The sequence below is a fragment of the Acipenser ruthenus genome, chromosome 9 (genome assembly GCF_902713425.1).
Source record: "Acipenser ruthenus chromosome 9, fAciRut3.2 maternal haplotype, whole genome shotgun sequence".
Lineage (NCBI taxonomy): Eukaryota > Metazoa > Chordata > Actinopteri > Acipenseriformes > Acipenseridae > Acipenser > Acipenser ruthenus.
The window spans coordinates 26,177,583-26,204,513 of NC_081197.1; the positions used below are offsets into that span (position 1 = coordinate 26,177,583).

A 26,931-nucleotide genomic window follows, 5' to 3' on the forward strand; every position below is an offset into this window, starting at 1 on the left:
TTTACAGACTCAACAATAGAGACAGCAATTGCAGCAGTTAGTAACCTCACGTAGTGAGTAGTACACAGTTCAAAACAAAAATAAGACAGAAACAGAAAATAACGTCCTGCTCTGTAAACCTTCTCCTTCGGGTTGGTCTTACCCAGGCAGTCCTTTTAGTCCTTGGTGTTGTCCACGAATATAAAAGCAGTTAATCCTCTGCTGGAACAAAAGCAAACTGTGAATATCCAAATAAACACTGTTGTTGTCGCTGCTGTCTCTCTCTGTCCCCACACACTAACCTTGAGCTCTCTGGTTGGTTCCCCTTTTATGCGCCCAGCCCCACCCTCTGATTAACGGCACACCAATCATAGTGATTGTGTTTAAACTCGCCTGTCGTCACAGGTGAAGCTGTGCACATACCAACCACTGCCCCACACAAAGATGGCGTCCGTTCAAAACAGAGCTTCTGCCCTCGTCACATCATGTTTGTGTGGGGCACCCGGGATTAGGCCACAGCCATCTAGCGTCTGGGAGGACGAATTACAGGACGGGATCACTTTACTCTGTCACATTTACTAATTCAGTTCATTTCATATGTTGATGCACATGTGTCAGGACAAGTAATACATATTTATTAATTGATTGATTCATATTGTGTCTGGTGGCTAACGTCTTAGAAAACACTTCGACTATAAGAACACTTTGCTTGCTCGCCTTTGATTTCTTTGCCACTTTCAGGACCTTTATCTTGTAGTGTAAAATAAGTATTCCAGACCACAGAATATATGGAAAACAGGGCGGTTCCTGTATGTTTATTTACAATACAAAAAAAACAAACAATACAAAACTCCAAGGAGCGCTATCTAAACTTTGGCAAGTTCTAACTATAAAACCGGACGGCTAGGCCGTTTACTTATTTACACAATAATTTACACACAGTACAAGTACTAAATGCTTTTGCTAATTTTTCCATGTCTGAACAATACACAGGTTACACACAGGCTTCATACAGAGGCCGACAGACAACCTACAAAAAATGTAGACCTGCTTTTATACTTGCCTACTTAATCATAGGCAGGTGTCCCTCATTCTTATTCAAGCCAATGGATTCTAATTCTGGCTCGAATCTGAGCTCCTGCTACCCGCAAGGACTACGTTATCCTTTTTCATACTCTGTCACAAAATATATGTATACCCTGAGTGTACAAAACATTAGGAACACCTGCTCTTTCCATGAAATAGACTGACGAGGTGAATCCAGGTGAAAGCTATGATCCCTTATTGATGTAACCTGTTAAATCCACTTCCATCAGTGTAGATGAAGGGGAGACAGGTTAAAGAAGGATTTATAAGCCTTGACACAATTGAGACATGGATTGTGTACTGTATGTGTGCCATTCAGTGTGTAAATGGACAAGACAAAAGATTTAAGTGCCTTTGAACGGGGTATGGTAGTAGGTGCCAGGCGCGCCGGTTTGTGTCAAGAACTGCAGCGCCGATGGGTATTTCACGCTCAACAGTTTCCCGTTTGTATCAAGGATGGTCCACCACCCAAAGGACATCCAGCCAACAGCAGACCAGTGGTCGAAAACGGCTCATTGATGAAAGAGGCCAAAGGAGGCTGACACAAATTGTGCAGAGCAACAGACAGGCTACAGTTAGTCAACTGACAGTCCAGTACAACACTAGTGCCAAAAGACCCATAAAAGAATGCACAACTCGCCGTACCTTGACACGAATGGGGTATGGCAGCCGACGACCTAAGAGAGTTCCACTTCTTTCAGCAAAACACAAGAAACTGCGGTTGCAGTGGGCTAAGGAATGAAAACACTGGACACTGGAGGATTGGAAAAACATTGGCTGGTCTGATGAATCCCGGTTCCTGCTGTTTCACACTGATGGGAGGACTAGGGTATGGAGAAAGCCACATGAATACATGCATCCATCATGCCGCGTGTCAACATTGCAGGCTGGTGGTGGTGGTGTGATGGTGTGGGGTGTGTTTTCATGGCACACATTGGGCCCCTTGATAAAAGTGGAGCAACGTTTGAATGCCACAGGATATCTGAACATCATTGCCAATCAGGTGCATCCCTTCATGGCAGCAGTGTGTGTATCCATCTGCTAATGGATTTTTTCAGCAGGATTTTCAGAAGATTGTCCAGGAATGGTTCCACGAACATGACAGTGAATTCAGCTTACTGCAGTGGCCTGCCAAGTCACCAGATCTCAATCAAATTGAGCATCTGTGGGATGGGATGGAACGAGCTATTCGGAGTAGAGATCAACAACCAGCCAACTTGACACAATTGTGGGAAGCATTGGAGTCAACATGGGCCAGCATCCCTGTGGAACGTTTTTGACACCTTGTAGAGTCCATGCCCCGACGAATTGAGGCTGTTCTGAGGGCAAAAGGGGGTGCAACTCAATATTAGGAAGGTGTTCCTAATGTTTTGTACACAGTGTATATATATATATTGCGGCTCGGGTTCATTTCACCCTTTAAAGTACTGACCAAGACACAGAGATGGAGGGTTTTGAAAGCGCTTGCGCACTAACATTTTTAATAAAGTAAAATAAACAAAACAGAAAACAAAAACCTAGCTCTATACGAGCACTGACTACCACAGACAGGAACCTAAAGTAAAAACAGGACAGCTAAGCTGTTTACCTGTAACACACCAAAACAAAATAAACAAAACGCACAGTTTTTAAACCACTAACACCAAAAAGGTTTTACACAGTACCTTTGTCTTTATACGCTTGAGCACACTAACAAGTGGGCTTTCTATACACACCAGCACTGAACAGACTGGCTGCTTCCTTTATATACTCTGCACCTGGCTCTAATTTACAATGATCACCAGGTGCAGGGGATAATTAATAATAAAACAATTAACAATTCTAATAAACCATTAAACAAAACAATCAAATTAAACCCATGTGCAATTGCACATGGTTTTCTTCAGCAGGGAGGAATTTAACCCTCTCCCTGCTCACACACCCTCCCCCATGTCTTTCTAAGACACCAGCCATTTAACGGCCATCTCCTTCCACCCTTAAAAGACCACCGGCCCTCAAGTCCCGAAAGGCAGGCCGATGACCGGGAGCAAGGAGCGACAGACACCAGTGGGCATCTCGGGACCGGCGTAGCGACATCTTGGACCTCAGGGGGAACACAGTGGAAGGAAGGAGGAGCGAATGCGACGTCTGACGCCCACGACGTGACGTCTCAGGTTCCAGGGGGAGCGCAGCAAGGGACTGTGTGCACAATTGTGCCTGGCAGTGCTGCGACCTGGGGACAAGGACAAGTGGATGGAGGTCAGGGCATTCCGGCAAGGTGTCCATGATGCCGGGACTAGGGACCACACTCGGCAGCGCCGGACTGGCTTGTGGTCGGGACTGTGGGGGTGTTTGCCTCACCAACTCCTCTTCAGTCTCTGCCGATGGCTCTCTCTGCTTCCTCTCAGACAACAGCTCCTTCCCCAGTGACAGCTCCTGTTGTGTCACCGGCGGCAGCCCATCCTGCTCCTCTGCAGACGAGGGCTCCACCTGCTCTAGCACTGTAGATATTTTATTTTAAATCTGCGCTGGGTCATATATACAGACGTGCTCAAATTTGTTGGTACCCTTACAGCTCATTGAAATAATGCTTCATTCCTCCGGAAAAGTGATGAAATTAAAAGCTATTTTATCATGTATACTTGCATGCCTTTGGTATGTGTGGCAAAGTGCCCCGCCCCTGTGTGCATTTGTGTGTTCTGTGTATGTATGTTGCGTGCGTGTGTTAATGTTGGTGTATAGATTGGTACACGGGATATAAACAGGTCTGTGTTTCACGTGTGTTTAAATTGTATATTTGTATTTAGGCACGGGATTGCACATCACGCACGTGCATTTAAAATATAATATGCGAGCACGGGGTTGCACAGAATTAATTCACGTGCTGGGATTCAAGTGAATAATTAATTAGTAATTGAATCCCAGCACAACAGTATATATAGATGCACGTTTCATTCAGTCAGGGTTGGTGTTCGGTGAGTGGAGAACGGGAGAGAGAGGAGAAACTAAAAAGTGAAAGAAAGAAAGAACGTAAATATTGCTTTACTCACCGTGTTTGTTCGTCCCTGTTTGTTAGTGTGTGTTCGTTTTTGTTTGTCTCTTTATTTTGGCGCAAGTGCCGTGTCCAGTGTTTTTTGTGTTTCAAACCTTTTATTTTCTGTTTATTAAATGCTGAGCGCGATCACGCGCCCAGCTTATACCAAACCACATCTCTCTGTGTATTCCTTTTCTGGTCTGACGCCACCCACTCTGGCCGTCTTTGTGACAGTATGTCATAGAATAAAGCAAAGAAGCTGTGAAAAGAGATGAATTATTGCTTATTCTACAAAGATATTGTAAAATGGCCTGGACACATTTGTTGGTACCCCTTAGAAAAGATAATACATAATTGGATTATAGTGATATTTCAAACTAATTCGTTTCTTTAATTAGTATCACACATGTCTCCAATCTTGTAATCAGTCATTCAGCCTATTTAAATGGAGAAAAGTAGTCACTGTGCTGTTTGGTGTCATTGTGTGCACCACACTGAACATGGAGCAGAGAAAGCAAAGGAGAGAGTTGTCTGAGGAGATCAGAAAGAAAATAATAGACAAGCATGGTAAAGGTAAAGGCTACAAGACCATCTCCAAGCAGCTTGATGTTCCTGTGACAACAGTTGCAAATATTATTAAGAAGTTTAAGGTCCATGGAACTGTAGCCAACCTCCCTGGGCACGGCCAAAAGAGGAAAATCGACCCCAGAGTGAACAGAAGGATAGTGCGAATGGTAGAAAAAGAACCAAGGATAACTGCCAAAGAGATACAAGCTGAACTCCAAGGTGAAGGTACGTCAGTTTCTGATCGCACCATCCGTCGCTTTTTGAGTGAAAGTGGGCTCCATGGAAGAAGACCCAGGAGGACTCCACTTTTGAAAGAAAAACATAAAAAAGCCAGACTGGAATTTGCTAAAATGCATATTGACAAGCCACAATCCTTCTGGGAGAATGTCCTTTGGACAGATGAGTCAAAACTGGAGCTTTTTGGCAAGTCACATCAGCTCTATGTCCACAGACGAAAAAATGAAGCTTCCAAAGAAAAGAACACCATACCTACAGTGAAACATGGAAGAGGCTTGGTTATGTTTTGGGGCTGCTTTCTTATTTACAATATTATGTTGAATAAAAAAATCAAAAGCAAAGTCTGATTTCTATTAAATATGGAATAAACAATGGTGGATGCCAATTACTTTTGTCAGTTTCAAGTTATTTCAGAGAAAATTGTGCATTCTTCGTTTTTTGTGGAGGGGTACCAACAAATTTGAGCACGTCTGTATATATATATATATATATATATATAAAATATATTTATTGTGAGGAAAGGATAGCGTCGCCTTTAAGAAATGGCGGCGCTAAGGAAGAAACTACACAACCCAGAAATCCGAGTGTCAATTAATGGGGTGGGGTTTCTGGGTTTAAAAAGGAACAGGGCAGAGCCATAGGGGAGAGAAGTGTGGGGAATACGGCCCGGTTGTCCTGAAAGGAAATAGCGTGCAAGCTCCAGTGTGTTGGGAAAACAACTAAAAAGAAAGAGATCACAAGGTAAAGCTATCGTTTGTGTTAAAATATAGTCGGCGTTTAGTTTTTCAAAGTGCGTTTTTTTCCTCTTGTTGAGATAGCCTTTTGTTTGTTAAAGTTTATTTTTATTTTCTGTTGTCGGGGTGCGACTTGAAGATAGTGTACTCCGTAGCAATTTAAGAGACCCGCGGTATTCTGTGCTATGCGGTTGTGCGCCGCCACAACCATAGTGTGTTGTGCTATATGCTTTATAACCCGGAGAGGTATTGGTTATTTACGTGTTGCTGAGACAGTAAATAATAACCAGAAAGAACAGGCTTGTGAGACTGGAAGTGCAAGACATTGTTTATTCATAACACAGACACAGGATACTTTGCATATAATGAATACAGGAAAAATGGACACTGGCTTTTAGAAGAAACACAATTTGCTTTTGTGGATGACCGGGTGTTGGTTGCAGGAGTTCTTTCTCCACAGCCCGGATATAACTTGTTTTATCCTTGTTCACTTCTCTGGACATCTGGGGTTATCGCTGTTGTGTTCCTGGAAGTCTTCATTAAAAACGGATTCATTCTTCTACTCACCTGTGTCCCAGGATTCCTGCATCAGAGGGAGCCTGTCTTGTAATTACCAGTATTCTAGAACTACTCCAGCAGAGGGAGCTTGCCTTGTACTTACTTATGTTACAGGACTACCCCAGCAGAGGGAGCCTGTCTTGTTCTTACCTGTGCTACAGGACTACTCCAGCAGAGGGAGTCTGGTGGATAGTTCCCTGTGTGGCGGATATACTCCAGCAGAGGGAGCTCAACCTTCACTTACCGGTGACTCAGGCCAGCTCTAAGGAGGAGAGCTGGCCCTGTTCGTACCCGCAGGCTGACTCACTTCAGTCGGAGGATCCTTGGACTTCTTTTGCTATCTCCCTATCCTGATATAGCTAGAGAGGGTTGAAGAAGTGAGTTAGTCAGTGGCCCGTACAGGGCGAGAACCGTGACAAATGTAAATATTGTAAATAAAAATTACTTGCCTGCAAACGTATTGAGTCTGTGCCAGTTGGTGGAACGGGAAAGAAACGGTTCAGCAGCACGTGTCTACTGGATCGTTTACAATATATATATATGTTTTTTTTTGATTAACAAGTGTGTTAATGTCCTTGTGTTTTCATGAATTTTTTTATTCTTTTCAACAGTTAAATCATATTACAAAAGTGTTAAGGAATAGAATTTGTTTTTCCATTAGCAACACTGGTACCTCAGCAGAGTGTGTCTTTTATAACAAAAAAAATGCAAGTTGCCCTCTTTTAATAGACAACATTTTTGTGACAATTTCAACAGAGATGCAGAATCGCATTGTAAGAGCAGTTTAAGATTACATTTAATAGAATCACTTTGTAACTGCAGTTTAATATAAAAAAAGCAGTAAAAAAAACACATTGCAACTGCAGTTTAACAGTAGCCTGTAATATAATCATATTGTAATGCCAGATTACAATGTGGCAATGAGTTCAACCCTAATTGCTGCATTAATGTAGTTTTTTGCAATATACTGTATATATAGGTAACCAAACAATGGGAGGTTTTAATCTTTTACTGTCTGCAGGAGTAATAGATTACAATGTTGCTAGTTCTACTGGGGGGTTGACTTATTCAATGTTCTGACACATGAGCATGGTTGCTTTTCCCCAGTTAATGCTGATGGTACTAAAGTGACACAGAGGATTAGAATGGACATCCCCAAAGTGGACGCTGTCTTTGTTGGGACGGGGGATTTGTTTGCTGCCATGCTGCTGGCCTGGACACACTTTCATCCCAATGACTTAAAGGTGAGCTTCACATAATGTATATGTACACATGAATCATATAATACTTTTGAACCTGTTGTTGATATTAAGATCATTGGCAAAACTATTTGAGTATGCTTGAATTATAAGAATTCTAAAAAGTATTTTTGAAATTTCCTTCCAGATGGCTTGTGAGAAAACTGTTTCTGTCATGTATCATGTCTTAAAGAGGACAATCTCATGTGCCAAAGGTAAATAGTATTTTGATGTTTTCAGTGATTGATATCAGAGTTTCCTACTGTTTTAGATAATCACATTCTTGCTTTCACAACAGCCTTTTCTGACAACAGTTCACCATAATAAAATTGTGGTGTTGATTGTGTTGATTCCAAATTAAAATGTTTTTTTAGAAAAGTACTGCTGGAGGAAATCAAAATAAGTATCTTCAGTCTGGAAATAAAAAAAAATCTTCCGTCTATTTCAGCCAATGGCCGGGTTTCCACGCAGCTTGAAAGCCATCACTCTCTCTCCACAGTGATTATTTATGTGCCGTTGCACGCATATAGGAACTGCATGTCTAAAACACTGCAGAACTTTAAAGGGTGTGAAATCACCTTCTCACACTAAAATGACAAATTTTGTTGAACTGTACGGGCTACCGATATACTGGTTCATCAATAACACCAAGAACATATATATATATATATATATATATATATATATATATATATATATATATATATATATATATATATATACATACAGTACTGTGCAAAAGTTTTAGGCAGGTGTGAAAAAATGCTGTAAAGTAAGAATGCTTTCAAAAATAGACATGTTAATAGATTATATTTATCAATTAACTAAATGCAAAGTGAGTGAACGGAAGAAAAATCTAAATCAAATCCATATTTGGTGTGACCACCCTTTGCCTTCAAAACAGCATCAGTTCTTCTAGGTACACTTGCACAAAGTCAGGGATTTTGTAGGCATATAGTCAGGTGTATGATTAAACAATTATACCAAACAGGTGCTAATGATCATCAATTCAATATGTAGGTTGAAACACAATCATTAACTGAAACAGAAACAGCTGTGTAGGAGGAATAAAACTGGGTGAGGAACAGCCAAACTCAGCTAACAAGGTGAGGTTGCTGAAGACAGTTTACTGTCAAAAGTCATACACCATGGCAAGACTGAGCACAGCAACAAGACACAAGGTAGTTATACTGCATCAGCAAGGTCTCTCCCAGGCAGAAATTTCAAGGCAGACAGGGGTTTCCAGATGTGCTGTCCAAGCTCTTTTGAAGAAGCACAAAGAAACGGGCAACGTTGAGGACCGTAGACGCAGTGGTCGGCCAAGGAAACTTACTGCAGCAGATGAAAGACACATCATGCTTAGTTCCCTTCGCAATCGGAAGATGTCCAGCAGTGCCATCAGCTCAGAATTGGCAGAAAACAGTGGAACCCTGGTACACCCATCTACTGTCCAGAGAAGTCTGGTCAGAAGTGGCCTTCATGGAAGACTTGCGGCCAAAAAGCCATACCTCCGACGTGGAAACAAGGCCAAGCGACTCAACTATGCACGAAAACACAGGAACTGGGGTGCAGAAAAATGGCAGCAGGTGCTCTGGACTGATGAGTCAAAATTTGAAATATTTGGCTGTAGCAGAAGGCAGTTTGTTCGCCGAAGGGCTGGAGAGCGGTACACGAACGAGTGTCTGCAGGCAACAGTGAAGCATGGTGGAGGTTCCTTGCAAGTTTGGGGCTGCATTTCTGCAAATTGAGTTGGGGATTTGGTCAGAATTAATGGTCTCCTCAATGCTGAGAAGTACAGGCAGATACTTATCCATCATGCAATACCATCAGGGAGGCATCTGATTGGCCCCAAATTTATTCTGCAGCATGACAACGACCCCAAACATACAGCGAAAGTCATTAAGAACTATCTTCAGCGTAAAGAAGAACAAGGAGTCCTGGACGTGATGGTATGGCCCCCACAGAGCCCTGATCTCAACATCATCGAGTCTGTCTGGGATTACATGAAGAGAGAGAAGCAACTGAGGCTGCCTAAATCCACAGAAGAACTGTGGTTAGTTCTCCAAGATGTTTGGGCCAACCTACCTGCCGAGTTCCTTCAAAAACTGTGTGCAAGTGTAAGAATTGATGCTGTTTTGAAGGCAAAGGGTGGTCACACCAAATATTGATTTGATGTAGATTTTTCTGTTCACTCACTTTGCATTTTGTTAATTGATAAATATAAACTATTAACATGTCTATTTTTGAAAGCATTCTTTATTTGAAAGCATTCTTACAGCATTTTTTCACACCTGCCTAAAACTTTTGCACAGTACTGTATATAGTCAGTGCTTGGAAATTCTGGCCTGTGGTTGAAACATCCTAGGAGCAAAAGTAGATTGAACTATTGAACTATTACCCTCACATCCTTACAACTCCGGGCAATAGGCTCTGTCTGTCATGTGATTAGTTCACATCACTGTCAGTCCTGCACCTTTTCAAAGGAATGCCCTCCACCTCCACTATTATTATTATTATTATTATTATTATTATTATTATTATTTATTTCTTAGCAGACGCCTGGGCGACTGACAGTCGTAAACAAAAATTAATTTCAAGAATCACAGTACAAGTATTAATACAATTAAGAGCAAGATAAAATACAATGACTTCGGTTCTAGCAAGTAGAAGTATATGACAAAATATGATTCAATAACGGAGCAGATAACAGTGTCAGTGATAGTTATATCAGGATATAATTAAATACAAAATACTACAGATTAAATAACACTTGTGACAGATTATAGTACTTTAAAGTATATGATTAAATGCAGTAAAATAGGGGGCAGATAAGAGCAAGTAAAGTGCATTAAGGAAGAGTGATAAAGTGTTCAGAAGGAAAAGAGGCGTTCTACAGGTGCTGTCTGAAGAGGTGAGTCTTTAGGAGGTGCCAGAAGGTGGTCAGGGACTGGGCAGTCCTGACATCTGTAGGAAAGTCATTCCACCACTGTGGAGCGAGGGTGGAGAAGGAGCGGGCTCTGGAGGCAGGGGAGTGTAGAGGATGTACTGCCAGTTTTCTAGTGCAGGAGAGGTCGAGTGGGGGTGTAGAGAGAGATGAGGGTCTGGAGGTAGCTGGGTGCAGTCTGGTCAAGGCATCTGTAGGCGAGTACAAGAGTCTTGAACTGGATGCGAGCAGTGATCGGGAGCCAGTGGAGTGAGCGGAGCAGTGGAGTTGCGTGGGAGAAGTGAGGTAGAGAGAACACCAGGCGAGCAGCAGAGTTATGGATGAGCTAGAGCGGACGGGTGGCGGACACAGGGAGGCCAGCCAGGGGGGAGTTGCACTAGTCTAGGCGGGAGAGTACCAGGGCCTGGACCAGGAGCTGGGTGGCGTAGTTGGTGAGGAAGGGTCGGATTCTTCGTATGTTGCTTAGGAAGAATCGGCAAGTGCGTGCCAGAGTGGAGATGTGCTGGGAATAAGAGAGGCAGGGGTCCAGGGTGACTCCGAGGTTCTTAGCTGAGGAGGAGGGAGAGAGTGTGGTAGATTCCAGAGGAATGGAGATACTACCAACAAGAAGATAAAATGGCTGAATGAAAAAACTGCTGAAAGGCGATTCTATGACTTAAGAACATAAGAAAGTTTACAAACGAGAGGAGGCCATTCAGCCCATCTTGCTCGTTTGGTTGTTTAGTAGCTTATTGATCCCAGAATCTCATCAAGCAGCTTCTTGAAGGATCCCAGGGTGTCAGCTTCAACAACATTACTGGGGAGTTGGTTCCAGACCCTCACAATATTCTGTGTAAAAAAGTGCCTCCTATTTTCTGTTCTGAATGCCCCTTTATCTAATCTCCATTTGTGACCCCTGGTCCTTGTTTCTTTTTTCAGGTCAAAAACGTCCCCTGGGTTGACATTGTCTATACCTTTTAGGATTTTGAATGTTTGAATCAGATCGCCGCGTAATCTTCTTTGTTCAAGACTGAATAGATTCACTTTTTTTGGCCTGTCTGCATATGACATGCCTTTTAAACCCGAGATAATTCTGGTTGCTCTTCTTTGCACTCTTTCTAGAGCAGCAATATCCTTTTTTTAACAAGGTGACCAGAACTGAACACAGTATTCTAGGTGAGGTCTTACTAATGCATTGTAAAGTTTTAACATTACTTCCCTTGATTTAAATTCAACACTTCTCACAAAATGTCCGAGCATCTTGTTGGCCTTTTTTATAGCTTCCCCACGTTGTCTAGATGAAGACATTTCTGAGTCAACATAAACTCCTAGGTCTTTTTCATAGTTCCCTTCTTCAATTTCTATCTCCCATATGATATTTATAATGCACATTTTTATTGCCTGCATGCAATACTTTACAATGTTCTCTATTAAATTTCATTTGCCATGTGTCTGCCCAGTTCTGAATGCTGTCTAGATCATTTTGAATGACCTTTGCTGCTTCAAAAGTGTTTGCCACTCCTCCTATTTTTGTGTCGTCTGCAAATTTAACAAGTTTGCTTACTATACCAGAATCTAAATCATTAATGTAGATTAGGAATAGCAGCGGACCCCACTGGTTACCTCGCTCCATTTTGAGGTTTCTCCTCTAATCAGTACTTTTTGTTTTCTACATGTTAACCACTCCCTAATCCATGTGCATGTATTTCCTTGAATCCTTACTGCGTTCAGTTTGAGAATTAATCTTTTATACAGAACTTTGTCAAAAGCTTTCTGGAAATCTAAATAAACCATGTCGTATGCTTTGCAATTATCCATTGTCAATGTTGCATCCTCAAAAAAGTCAAGGAGGTTAGGTAGACATGATCTCCCTTTCCTAAAACCATGCAGACTGTCTCCCAGGATATTGTTACCATATAGGTAATTTTCCATTTTAGATCTTATTATAGTTTCCATAAGTTTACTTATAATAGAAGTCAGGCTTATTGGTCTGTAGTTACCTGGTTCGGTTTTGTAGGCGCGGTCTTATCATTCAACTGGCATGGTAAACAGGAAGAAATGACTGGGGCAAAGTGGTTGATTGTGTACAGGTTCAGGAGTAATGCAGTGCGTTATTAACAGATGTAATCCAGTTGGAAAGGGTTGTTTTAATTATAATCCTGGTCTGGTGACCAAACATGATTTCCATTACACGAGAGTAGATGTTAAAACTTCATGCTGATTTGAACTCGGCTCTCGCCAAGATAAGCACCAACTAAGACGTAGCTTTACAGTAAACTAATGTGATCCATATGCGTCTCCATCCATTTACGTTTCCTTCCATATGATGATGTAGATATCCTTCTGTCTGGTGTTAATGGCTGAAGTGTAATGCTGGCTCCAGGGATCAGCTTATTTTGCCTCCCTGGCGCATCAGCACACACAACGGCTGCGATGCTGGCTCCGGGGATCAACCAAAGTGCGGCCTCCCCAGCGCATCAGCATGACAACCGTCTGGATTGAGCTAAGTAGGGTACATCTCTGGGGTTTTCAAGTGGGCACCTTCCATCCTCAGTGTTTCGTCGACTAGCCCACGACACCTCAAGAGGGCTCGACGGTGATTCTGGCGTCCCAGCATCACCCCCCTCCGTCCCCCACTCAACTCAGCCCAGCTTACTTACCTGTCCCCAGCCAGAATCTTTCCGTCTCAACCACAGCCAGTTGCTGCTCCTCTCTGCTGCTTCAGATAAGTTCTTCACTGTGCGACGCAACTCTTGGCCACTGAATCCGACGTCTCTGAGAAACCGGGTTGTAGAGTGTGCCACAAATCCTCGACAACCCACTTCCACTGGGTAAACCCGAACTCTCCATCCTCGCTGTTCCGCTTCAGTGGCTAGTTGAGCATACCGCAGTTTCTTCCTCTCATACGCCTCATCTACAGCGTCCTCCCATGGCACTGTTAACTCTACCAGGTGAACAAGGCGTGCTGATCCAGACCACAAGACAATATCTGGTCGAAGGTTAGTGGTGGCAATCTCAGGTGGAAAAATAAGCCGTTGACCAACATCTGCCAGCATATTCCAGTCTCTAGCAGCTTCCAGTTGTCCTGGGCGAGGATTGGTTTTAACACCTTTTCTTGGTGGTTGCTCTCCTGGGCGGAGGAATGTTGTCTTTTGTGTGTAATGTTTTGATGGAACAGGTGGCAACTTATTGGTCATGTTACGCTTGTCTTCCAATGCTAAGGCCAAACATCGCAGCACCTGGTCATGGCGCCAAGTAAACCGTCCTTGGCTAAGAGCCACCTTACATCCTGTCAAAATGTGCCTTAATGTTGCAGGTGATGAACACAAAGGACATGAGGGATCCTCTCCTACCCAGAGGTTTAGGTTCTGTGGTGATGGGAGAACATCATATGTTGACCTGATGAGGAAACTGATCCTGCTCTGTTCCATTGACCATAGGTCTTGCCAGCCAATCTTGCGTTGTTCCACACTCTCCCATCTCATCCATTCTCCCTGTTTGGCCTGGGAAATGGCCTTTATACACCTCATCCTCTCCTCCTGCTTTTGCACCTCGTTGACTACCAGCTTCCTTCTTTGAGCTGGGGCCGCCTTGTGCCATGTAGGAGGAGTTGAACTGAAACCAAGACCCCCTCTTCCATGCTGAACTTGCCCCATGATATCACCAATTCGAAGGGCAGCCTTTGCATCTTCCACAGCTTTCTTTGCCGCCCACTTTCTTCCAGTTTTCAACACAGGTGCTGCCTCCCTTACGCATTTATCGCGTGACTCTACTAATGTCATTTCCAGTCTGACCTTGGCGCACTTAAACTCCTCGGTTAGAGCAGAGACTGGTAGCTGCAGTATTCCTTTACCATAAAGTCCCACTCTGCTGAGGCAGCGTGGAACTCCCAACCATTTCCTGATGTATGAACTGATTAAAGCTTCCAGCTTCTCTACTGTTGTCAAAGAAACCTCGTACACAGTCAGTGGCCACAGCAACCTCGGCAGTAGACCAAACTGAAAGCACCAGAGTTTTAGTTTACCTGGTAGAGCGCAGCTGTCTATGCTCTTCAACCCTTCCACTGCTTGTTGTCTAACTTCTCCCACACGAACTGTGTCCTTTAGATCCCCGTCGTACCATCTCCCAAGACTCTTCACTGGCTTCTCAGACACTGTTGGTATTGCCTCACCATTAATGAAGAATGTTTTATCTACTACTTTGCCTTTAATTATAGAGATGCTCCTTGATTTAGTGGGCTTGAATTGCATTCGTGCCCATTCAATGTTATTGGTTAATTTGCCCAATAATCGATTAGTGCAGGCTACTGTTGTAGTCATGGTTGTCATGTCATCCATGTATGCTCGAATTGGTGGTAGTCGCATTCCAGAAGCCAAGCGCTCTCCTCCTACTACCCATTTTGATGCCCTAATGATTACTTCCATTGCCATGGTAAAAGCCAGTGGAGAAATGGTGCATCCTGCCATTATTCCAACCTCTAGGCATTGCCATGTAGTGCTGAATTCTGAAGTTGAAAAACTGAATTGCAAATCTCCAAAATAGGCTTTCACTAAATTTGTTATTGTCATCGGTACACTGAAAAAATCAAATGCTGCCCAAAGTAGTTCATGTGGCACTGAACCATATGCATTAGCCAAATCCAGGAATGTCACATGGAGCTCCTTCCTCTCCTTTTTAGCTGATTGAATTTGTTGCCAGATCACATTGATGTGTTCTAAGCAACCTGGGAAACCTGGAATGCCCGCTTTTTGTATTGAAGTGTCAATGAAGCAGTTCTTTAATAGGTAAGCTGACAATCTCTGAGCAATAATGCTGAAGAAAATCTTGCCTTCTACGTTTAATAGGGAAATGGGACGAAACTGACTGATGCTTGTAGAATCTTTTTCTTTAGGTATAAAGACTCCACCTGCTCGGCGCCATGCTCTTGGTACAACCTGTTTTTCCCATGCCACTTTCATCAATTTCCACAGAATTCGTAGAACTCCTGAAGCACTCTTGTACACTCTGTACGGAACTCCATTAGGCCCTGGAGATGATGAAGCCCTTGCTTTTTTCACAGCTTGCTCTATTTCTTTCCACTTAGGTGCACAGTCCTCCATTTGGTATTCTGGTGGATTGATAGGTGGGATGTCTGACGGAATTGACATAGGCTCCTGCCTTTTTGAATCTGTATGTGTTTCCTCCAAATATCTCTCCAGCTCAACCTTAGATGCTTTTAGTGTGCCATTCTTCTCACTGGTGAATAACTTCTTTACAAATTTGAATGGGTCTTTATAAAAGTTAGCTCTCGCACGCTCCTTCTTTTTGTAGCGTTTCCGTAGGCGCTCAGCTCTGCGCAATGTTGCAAGCTTATCTTTTATGACCCTTTGTAAGAGATTGAGTCCCTCCTTCTGACTTTGTTCTGCTCTTCTCCATTGGTTCCTCAGCTGTCTCCTTTCTCTAACTAAGCGTTCAATCTCCTGCTGCCGTCTAGACTTTCCAGGAATAGTTTGTACTTTTTCCTTCCTTTTTTCAACTCCAAACCTCTCACTTCCATATGCGTAGATGATGTCCCCAAATTTATCCAGCTTCTTTTCAACTGTTCCACTTAATCTTTCCAATGCAACGCAGAGATCTGTGTTTACTGTGTCCCATGCAGTTTTCTCACAAGCTCTTGGCCATTTAACTCCAGGCTTGTGCCCGTTGAGGTTCTTTTCTCTCTTATGCTGGTTTGTCTGACCGGGTTCACAAGGATCATTAGGTTCATCACTAACTGTGTCCATGCAAGTCCTCCTCACATCTATGACAGGGGTGCTGATATCCTGCGAACTGTGGTTTGCTTCCTGTCGCTGGATTTCATTCGACTGACTTGACTGACTTCGTAAGAAGTACTGATCAATGCGAGGCCCTTGTCCCTTCTCCCTCAAGCATTTCATTCTCCCTTGATGAATCTTCAAACCCCTGACAGTTGTCGCCTTGCTCCAGCCGCAGACACAAACCTGGAGTTCCATGTCTTTGTTAACTGCAGATCTTGAACTAGTCTTTTGTGAAGTACTCTCCATACTCATATCCGTTTCCGTTCCTAAGTCGTTAACCGTGTTGTCCAACGTTGAGTCATCTTCCGCCCCCGCTCTCGCAGACTCTAGGGGTATTTTTCTCTTTAATTTCTTAGAAGCCTTGGGCGGGTGTCTCCAGCATCCTGTAAACACAGAGCTGGATACTGCCGACAAGGGTAGCTAACCCTTACCAGCCCCAATGGGGTCTCTTTCCTCCTGTCAGCTGTCTCTCCAGGCTGTCACAAGGTCTTTCCCTTGTTGCCAGCTGCACTATTCACAGCAGTCACTGGACGTATCCAGATCTTCATGATTTCCATTACACGAGAGTAGATGTTAAAACTTCATGCTGATTTGAACTCGGCTCTCGCCAAGATAAGCACCAACTAAGACGTAGCTTTACAGTAAACTAATGTGATCCATATGCGTCTCCATCCATTTACGTTTCCTTCCATATGATGATGTAGATATCCTTCTGTCTGGTGTTAATGGCTGAAGTGTAATGCTGGCTCCAGGGATCAGCTTATTTTGCCTCCCTGGCGCATCAGCACACACAACGGCTGCGATGCTGGCTCCGGGGATCAACCAAAGTGCGGCCTCCCCAGCGCATCAGCATGACAACCGTCTGGATTGAGCTAAGTAGGGTACATCTCTGGGGTTTTCAAGTGGGCACCTTCCATCCTCAGTGTTTCGTCGACTAGCCCACGACACCTCAAGAGGGCTCGACGGTGATTCTGGCGTCCCAGCATCACCCCCCTCCGTCCCCCACTCAACTCAGCCCAGCTTACTTACCTGTCCCCAGCCAGAATCTTTCCGTCTCAACCACAGCCAGTTGCTGCTCCTCTCTGCTGCTTCAGATAAGTTCTTCACTGTGCGACGCAACTCTTGGCCACTGAATCCGACGTCTCTGAGAAACCGGGTTGTAGAGTGTGCCACAAATCCTCGACAACCCACTTCCACTGGGTAAACCCGAACTCTCCATCCTCGCTGTTCCGCTTCAGTGGCTAGTTGAGCATACCGCAGTTTCTTCCTCTCATACGCCTCATCTACAGCGTCCTCCCATGGCACTGTTAACTCTACCAGGTGAACAAGGCGTGCTGATCCAGACCACAAGACAATATCTGGTCGAAGGTTAGTGGTGGCAATCTCAGGTGGAAAAATAAGCCGTTGACCAACATCTGCCAGCATATTCCAGTCTCTAGCAGCTTCCAGTTGTCCTGGGCGAGGATTGGTTTTAACACCTTTTCTTGGTGGTTGCTCTCCTGGGCGGAGGAATGTTGTCTTTTGTGTGTAATGTTTTGATGGAACAGGTGGCAACTTATTGGTCATGTTACGCTTGTCTTCCAATGCTAAGGCCAAACATCGCAGCACCTGGTCATGGCGCCAAGTAAACCGTCCTTGGCTAAGAGCCACCTTACATCCTGTCAAAATGTGCCTTAATGTTGCAGGTGATGAACACAAAGGACATGAGGGATCCTCTCCTACCCAGAGGTTTAGGTTCTGTGGTGATGGGAGAACATCATATGTTGACCTGATGAGGAAACTGATCCTGCTCTGTTCCATTGACCATAGGTCTTGCCAGCCAATCTTGCGTTGTTCCACACTCTCCCATCTCATCCATTCTCCCTGTTTGGCCTGGGAAATGGCCTTTATACACCTCATCCTCTCCTCCTGCTTTTGCACCTCGTTGACTACCAGCTTCCTTCTTTGAGCTGGGGCCGCCTTGTGCCATGTAGGAGGAGTTGAACTGAAACCAAGACCCCCTCTTCCATGCTGAACTTGCCCCATGATATCACCAATTCGAAGGGCAGCCTTTGCATCTTCCACAGCTTTCTTTGCCGCCCACTTTCTTCCAGTTTTCAACACAGGTGCTGCCTCCCTTACGCATTTATCGCGTGACTCTACTAATGTCATTTCCAGTCTGACCTTGGCGCACTTAAACTCCTCGGTTAGAGCAGAGACTGGTAGCTGCAGTATTCCTTTACCATAAAGTCCCACTCTGCTGAGGCAGCGTGGAACTCCCAACCATTTCCTGATGTATGAACTGATTAAAGCTTCCAGCTTCTCTACTGTTGTCAAAGAAACCTCGTACACAGTCAGTGGCCACAGCAACCTCGGCAGTAGACCAAACTGAAAGCACCAGAGTTTTAGTTTACCTGGTAGAGCGCAGCTGTCTATGCTCTTCAACCCTTCCACTGCTTGTTGTCTAACTTCTCCCACACGAACTGTGTCCTTTAGATCCCCGTCGTACCATCTCCCAAGACTCTTCACTGGCTTCTCAGACACTGTTGGTATTGCCTCACCATTAATGAAGAATGTTTTATCTACTACTTTGCCTTTAATTATAGAGATGCTCCTTGATTTAGTGGGCTTGACAAAACAATAACTCCAGGCAATACACAACAATGTGTACTTCACTGGAACAAATAAACGGGTTGCAGTCCCAAATAACAAACACACGTATCTTTCCCACAATGTACAAACATGGTCACCAGTCCTTGGTGCATGCTGTAGTGCTTGTGGTGGGTGATACAAGTTTATGCATGACAAAAGTGAAGTGCTGTTTCGGGTTTTGTGCTGGCCATTGGCTACGGAACGTGTTAGCCATCTAAAGGTGCTTTCACACAGAGGAGTTATGACGGTTCAGAACCGCCACTGTAGCGGCTTATAGGTCTGTGTGAATTGCTTATACTGCCACAGAACAGTCGTATTTTATGCCATCTCTGAACCACCTCGCGAGGTAGTTCAGAGATGGCACTGAACTGTCATAACTGCCTGTGTGAAAGGCTATACCGCCACTTAAGCGCTATAGTGGGTGTGGTTTCAAAGTCAACATGCCATGTCACTATAGCGTAGGTAGGTAAGAGGCGTGCATGTGTTAGGTCTTCACATGCGATTCGGTACAATGGCGGAACAAGAACGAGGTAGTAACAGGAGTCCCGAAGAAGTAAGGGAGTTTCTAACTTTGCGGGCTGACGAGGAGGTGAATTCGCAACTAGAAGGGACTGTACGGGATGCTGTAATCTATGGGCGAATCGCTGACATGATGAGTGAGCATGGGTACAGCCGTACAAAAAAGCAGGTGATATTGAAACTGAAGGCCCTGAAATTAGCATACCACAAAATCAGAGATCACAATTCCAGGAGTGGCAAATGTGGCACTTTGATTTGTGCAGTCAAATTTGGGGGCACAGACCCTGTGCAAATCCAGTCAACATAACTGGTGGACTTCTCCAGACTAGAAGAAAATCCAAATGAACAGATCTCAGGATTTATTGTCCATGGTGTTAGGATTTTGTACAAACATGTTAAAGAAAAAAGAAAGAAATCACAAGTATTTTCTTAAAGTTTTAATTTTATTATTTTTATTAATTGTGATTTTATTTATTTATTATTTATATTATTTGTGATTTCCCCCCCACCTGTTATTATTTCTGACACTTCAGACAATCAGCAGAATGAACCGTTATCCAAGGTGACTACAAAATTAAAAGTGCTAATGCCTCAATAAAACAAAAAAAAATATCCTAACACTTATATCAGCATTACGTTTTTTTGTTCTTATTTATGTACAAGTATGATAATGATGCTTTGTTAATCACACCCCAATATATTCTGTAGCAATTACACAATGCTACTCGGTTATACAGACGTGCTCAAATTTGTTGGTACCCCTCCACAAAAAACGAAGAATGCACAATTTTCTCTGAAATAACTTGAAACTGACAAAAGTAATTGGCATCCACCATTGTTTATTCCATATTTAATAGAAATCAGACTTTGCTTTTGATTTTTTACTCAACATAATATTGTAAATAAGAAAACAAATGAAAATGGCATGGACAAAAATGATGGGACCGCTAACCTAATATTTTGTTGCACAACCTTTAGAGGCAATCACTGCAATCAAACGTTTTCTGTAGCTCTCAATGATACTTCTGCACCTGTTAACAGGTAATTTGGCCCACTCTTCCTGAGCAAACTGCTCCAGCTGTCTCAGGTTTGATGGGTGCCTTCTCCAGACTGCAAGTTTCAGCTCTTTCCATAGATGTTCGATAGGATTCAGATCAGGACTCATAGAAGGCCACTTCAGAATAGTCCAATGTTTTGTTCTTATCCATTCTTGGGTGCTTTTAGCTGTGTGTTTTGGGTCATTATCCTGTTGGAGGACCCATGACCTGCAACTGAGACAGAGCTTTCTGACACTGGGCGGTATGTTTCGCTCCAGAATGCCTTGATAGTCTTGAGATTTCATTGTGCCCTGCACAGATTCAAGGCACCCTGTGCCAGGCGCAGCAAAGCAGCCCCAAAACATAACCAAGCCTCCTCCATGTTTCACTGTAGGTATGGTGTTCTTTTCTTTGAAAGCTTCATTTTTTCGTCTGTGAACATAGAGCTGATGTGACTTGCCAAAAAGCTCCAGTTTTGACTCATCTGTCCAAAGGACATTCTCCCAGAAGGATTGTGGCTTGTCAATATGCATTTTAGCAAATTCCAGTCTGGCTTTTTTATGTTTTTCTGTCAAAAGTGGAGTCCTCCTGGGTCTTCTTCCATGGAGCCCACTTTCACTCAAAAAGCGACGGATGGTGCGATCAGAAACTGACGTACCTTCACCTTGGAGTTCAGCTTGTATCTCTTTGGCAGTTATCCTTGGTTCTTTTTCTACCATTCGCACTATCCTTCTGTTCACTCTGGGGTCGATTTTCCTCTTTTGGCCGTGCCCAGGGAGGTTGGCTACAGTTCCATGGACCTTAAACTTCTTAATAATATTTGCAACTGTTGTCACAGGAACATCAAGCTGCTTGGAGATGGTCTTGTAGCCTTTATCTTTACCATGCTTGTCTATTATTTTCTTTCTGATCTCCTCAGACAACTCTCTCCTTTGCTTTCTCTGGTCCATGTTCAGTGTGGTGCACACAATGATACCAAACAGCACAGTGATTACTTTTCTCCATTTAAATAGGCTGAATGACTGATTACAAGATTGGAGACATGTGTGATACTAATTAAAGAAACTAATTAGTTTGAAATATCACTATAATCCAATTATTTATTATCTTTTCTAAGGGGTACCAACAAATATGTCCAGGCCATTTTAGAATATCTTTGTAGAATAAGCAATAATTCATCTCTTTTCACAGCTGCTTTGCTTTATTCTATGACATACCAAAGGCATGCAAGTATACATGATAAAATAGCTTTTAATTTCATCACTTTTCAGGAGGAATGAAGCATTATTTCAATGAGCTGTAAGGGTACCAACAAATTTGAGCACGTCTGTAGATGCCATGATAGCATTTCTAATTTCACATGCAGGGGGCTCATAAAACAGGTCAGTTTCCTCTCTTACCGGCTGTTGTAACCCTTGTTGTCGCTCTACCTCCTTGCGTTGTTGGTCCCAAACAGGAAGGTAAAGTTCTCTCCATACCTCACAAACATTATGCAACAACACAACATGCGATAACAACATCAGAAACCAGAGAGGTATCAATATCGCACCACTTTGATAATCTACACCATCTCCCTTTTAGTCGACCAAATGCGTTTTCTACCACCATACAGGCTGAACTGAGGCGGTGATTCTTTCATCATTTGATTCAGTGTTTCCTGGGAACCCTTTCATTAAAGCCATCTTCGGGGGGGGGGGGGGGGGGGGGTACGTGGGATCGCCAATAATTACAACAGGTACTTCAGTGCCATTGATGACCTGGGACTGCTATACCCACCAACCCCCCCAAAAAAAACAAAACATATATAAGTGTGCATTTATATAAACAAACATATTTTTGTAAGATATCAAAACAAATATTGCCATATAACTACTACTCACCGATTTGTACAGAGGCGGGCTTAATCCATTTAAAAAATAAACAAACAAGCATATCTCTCTTGCAAAAAGATAGCCATCGTGGTTTTCTTCTGCCAGAATGTACAAATCGGAGTTTGCCAATACTCTAGCATCATGGGTCTTACCTGGCCATCCCACATAAGTGTCTGTAAAACTGAGAAAAGTATTATCTTGTTACAATAATGTTATATATTAGTGATGAGCAGATATTTGCATTTTCCGACTATTCCATTTCAACTGTAAACTACTAAAGCTCAATTACAAAATTAAATAACATACATATTGTGATATACAATAGACAACATGAGGCCTAACACATCATATTAGGCTTATACTTTAACATAAATAGATTGATTTACAAATAGGCCTAATTTCAATCCATGTGTACATTATACTGTACAGTGTACGTGTGTGTGTGTGTGTATATATATATATATATATATATATATATATATATATATATATATATATATATATATATATATATATATATAGTGTTACATTATTTTCTCAGCTTACCAAAACTTGTGGTCCACAACTGCCTGCATGGTAACCGAGTGCCATCCCTTCCTGTTGCAGTAATGGCCTAGGTTTTGTGATGGGTTTTGTGATGCTATTGCTCCAGCACATTGCAGGAATCCTCTCTTCATAAAGCCGTCGATAGTGTTGTCTAGCCTATGCCCCTCTGGTAGCCTGATGTACTTCTTATATAACACATGTTTGATAGCTTCACAAACCTCACGCACAAGACCACATAATGTGGTGATTCCTATTCCAAATATATTCGCTACTGTCCGGTATTCACATGGTGTTGCAAGCCACCACAACACTATAGCCAAGCGTCGTTGGTGACATATTGGTGTTCTCCAATTTGTCGTCTGCTTTGTGAGTGATGCACGCAGTTGTTCAGCCAGGTACTCAAAAGTTGATTTTCCCATCCAGAAATGTTTTTTCCACTCATTATTCGACAATCTCTGGAGTGTGTGGTTCCAAAATAAATTGCCATGTTGGCGTTCCATTGCCCAAATCGAGCGTTCGCACAAGCTTCCTTCAAGTACAGCAAATGCCATCATCCACCGGATTTTCAATCTCTGATTTTTCCTGAAGTGCTGGACCCTCTTTTGCAGAAATTATAACGCTTTCTTTGCACTAAAATGTGCGATCTGCTCTGTCAGTTTCACACTTAGCAGGTTGTTAGATTGTATAATATAACTTAAAATGAGAAGAAAACAAAATGCAGCCAAATGTACTTCTTCAACAAAAGATAGCGCCATGTTTTGGTTTAAGATTACACAAGAACAGTCTGTTGTTGCCATCACAACAATCTGTTGATTGACAGGTTTGAAATTTGTACTCACGTGATCCCTTTGGCTGTGTGAAAGGGTTATGACGGCATAGATTGTGCAATTTTATGCCTGTGTGAAAGGATATGAAGGGGTATTTTACACACTCGTTAAAACGCTTCAGAGACGGCACAGTAGCTGCATTTCTGTGTGAAAATGGTGTAATAATAACAAACAAGACAATTGTAGACAAACAAACAAAACACTCACGATTAGTTTTATCACTGGGTCTGTCACAGGTCCTTTCAGGTTCAGGTTCAAATCACAAACCAAAGTGAAGGAACAGATTACGTCTCTCCGTCCCCTTTTATGTCGTCATACGTGACCCCTTGGTAAACAAGTGCAGCCATCCCTCCAATCTGCGACTGCCACAAAGCCTTTGTGTACAAAGCCTTTGTGTACAAAGCCTTTTGCACAGCCGCTGAGAGGTAGAGGAGCTGTAGAAGTTCCTAGCCTGTTGACTCTGCCCCAGGAGATATCAACAGCTTTCACATAGGGATCAACGCAATTTTTCTTTGTCTGCCTGAAAAAGAGTGAGCTGTGACTATTCAGCCAAAACTCGGAGATAAGTTTATATTTTAATTTCTCTTCTCTCTCTCTTATTTCAACTTGCATTTAAAGTTGAGGTCTAGTATTACCCACAACTTTGGAACAAGGAACATCGGAACAAAAATTAACATGAGAAACCCCATTGACGCTTGCGTAGTACCATCGGCAAGAACAAAAGGAAGGTCTGCCTGTCACTCAGAACAGGAATGACAGAACAGAGGGAGTGATTCGGACTCTGCCCGAGAAGCAGTTAGCAGACCGCGGTTTGCCCGAAGTCAGCGGGCAATACATTTATAATTTCTAGAAATTCCTCAAACGAAGAACTATATGTACGTATATGTTTAAAATGATTTTTTTTCACAGTAAAACAGGTTTAAAAGGCACTGCATATCAACAGGGCACTCATTACTGCATCTCTAGCCCCGCCCCACCCATTGTTCGCTGTATTTTTCACATACCTCTTCATAGTCGTGCATACTGATAAATCATCTCCTGATCACTCTTTTTATCACCAAACTCCTTAATAATACGATCCAAGTCATTATTTTATTACTGTAAATTCTCTAAAAGCTCTGCAAATGTCCATGATATTATTTGAGCACTGGATGCAGAAGCAGCTATCTCGTTTGTTTATGGCCGTTTAACTCTGTGGTGCTGGGGCTATGTGTATTGCTCAGATCCGCCCCTTTTTTCGGCTTCTCTCGGCTCCTATCGGTCTCACTTGGCCATTGAATGGTTTTCTCGGCTTTTTCCGAAGAAAAAACGGCTAGAGACCTGTGCTTTACGTCCGACATCAGACCGGAAAGGGAAAATTGTAATGTCGGACCTGGTCCGACATAGGACCGCAAAGGGTTAAGCGATTGACCTTGTGAGGTTTTCCTAAGAGTGGCTTTTTCCTTGGCCTGCGACCATTGAGACCTTCAACATGCAATACTCAACCTATGGTTGAAATGGAAACCCCAGTCCCACTTGCAGCCAATTCACTTTGAATATCTTTGGCAGTCAATCTCGGATTATTAACCTTCCTCACCATTTTTCTACTAGTTCTTGGTGAAAGAACCTTCTTTCTTCCAGACCAAGGGAGCGTTGTGATAGTACCATGATTCCTGTACTTCTTGATAATAGAAACAATAGTTGAAATTGGGATACTCAAATGCTTGGTATCCTTTTCCTTTATGACAATAAATAATTGTCTGCCTAAGGTCTTCAGATAGCTCTTTACTTTTTCCCATATTGACTTATTGGTAATGACAGCAATCATCCTATTCCTAACCCTTTTTATTCTCTCTAAGAATGTTCACCTACAATCCTGCATTATCATATTGAAATTTCTAGCACCCTGTAGACAATACTATCATAGCATAAAAGGGTATGAATACTTTTGTGTGACAGGATGGCGCAAGGGATGAGGCCCAGAGACAGACTGCAGTTCAAACAAAAGACTTTTATTAAATAAGACTCAAAATAAACAGGCACGAGGGCCAAACAAAAGGTTTTTAAAACACAAACAATAAACACAAAGTAAAACTTAAAAAAAAATAAGGCTTCCAGGCTGAGCTTTGCCCACTGGATTGCAAAATTAACAAAAAAAACAGCATACAAAGAAAAACCAGCAAGCAACACAAAATACCTGCTTGCTTCCTCAGCTACCTCTCCCTACTGAGGAGCTGAGGCCTCCTTTTATGTCAGGTGGCGGTGTGCTAATTAATTACTAATTACTTCCACCTGACACAATAAATCTGGGCAGGGAGGAGAATGTAACCCTATCCCGTCCAATATTTACAAGGGCAGAGCCCTGCTCTGCCACATTTTGAATTAGCATTTTTGGAGTTTTGCAAAAAAATTGCTGAAATAAATAATTGTAGATATCCATTTCTTGTAACTTTTTTTCCTCATCCACAAAGTTAAAACTTTTGCTCACATAGCTCAATCTGTACTTGAGAGTACAAAGGTTCAAGTTGCTGACAACATGGCAGCTGTTGCAGTCAGTAAGGTCAGGCGACTGGTTCACTACAGTGGACCTCAAGGACGCCTGCTTTCACATCCCTATAAGACCCGGCCACAGGAAGTACTTGCAGTTCGCCCTTCAAGGTACCATGTGCGAGCTCCATGTACTGCCATTCAACCTCTGTCTAGCTCCTCGTGCATGGATGCTATATTGGCCCCTCTGAGACTAAAAGGCATCAGTGATCAATTACCTGGACAACATGTGCCGAGTCTCCAGCACAGGCAGTGTAACAAGGAGTTTAACACTGTCTAACAAGGATGAGCAATACTTGAAGATAATATCCTTAAGGAATAGAAAGAAGACAAGCGTTGAATTGACAACAGAACTGGCAAAAGGCACAGGTGTCGTTGTCCATCCATCAACAGTCCAAAGCACCTTTGACCATTGTTCCATAGTCCAATTTCTTTGTTCTTGTGTATATTTTAGCCTTTTAGTCTTTTTCCCCTTTCTTAACAGTGGTATTTTTTACTGCAACAAGTCCTGATTTCAAGAGTGGCCTTCGTACTGTTGATTTGATGGACGACGACACCTGTGCCTTCTGCCAGTTCTGTTGTCAATTCAACGCTTGTCTTTTTTCTAAGCTTTTTGGTCTTCCAGTCCTGACTTTGTCAATTACAGATGATGTTTCTCAGTACTTGTTGATTATGCTTCAGATACCACACCTTGAAAATCGAGTGATGCGAGCTAATTCACTCAATGTTTTTCCTTCTTTATGCAAGTCAAGGATTTGTATAATAGTAGAAAACACTAGTGGAGGCTTTGAGTAAATTGTTGATGCTCATAATGCATCACAGTATAAAAATGTCTAACACTTTG

At 42.8% G+C, this 26,931-nt stretch overlaps 1 protein-coding gene across 1 annotated transcript in view; it reads left to right on the top strand.

The window, feature by feature from the left end:
- Positions 1 to 26,931, top strand: part of pdxka (pyridoxal (pyridoxine, vitamin B6) kinase a) — a 167,330-nt gene that overhangs the window by 134,434 nt on the left and 5,965 nt on the right. The window contains exons 9-10 of the mRNA XM_034009600.3: positions 7,282 to 7,418; positions 7,561 to 7,627. Coding sequence (XP_033865491.1) covers positions 7,282 to 7,418; positions 7,561 to 7,627 — 204 coding nt within the window. The remainder of the gene's footprint in view (positions 1 to 7,281; positions 7,419 to 7,560; positions 7,628 to 26,931) is intronic.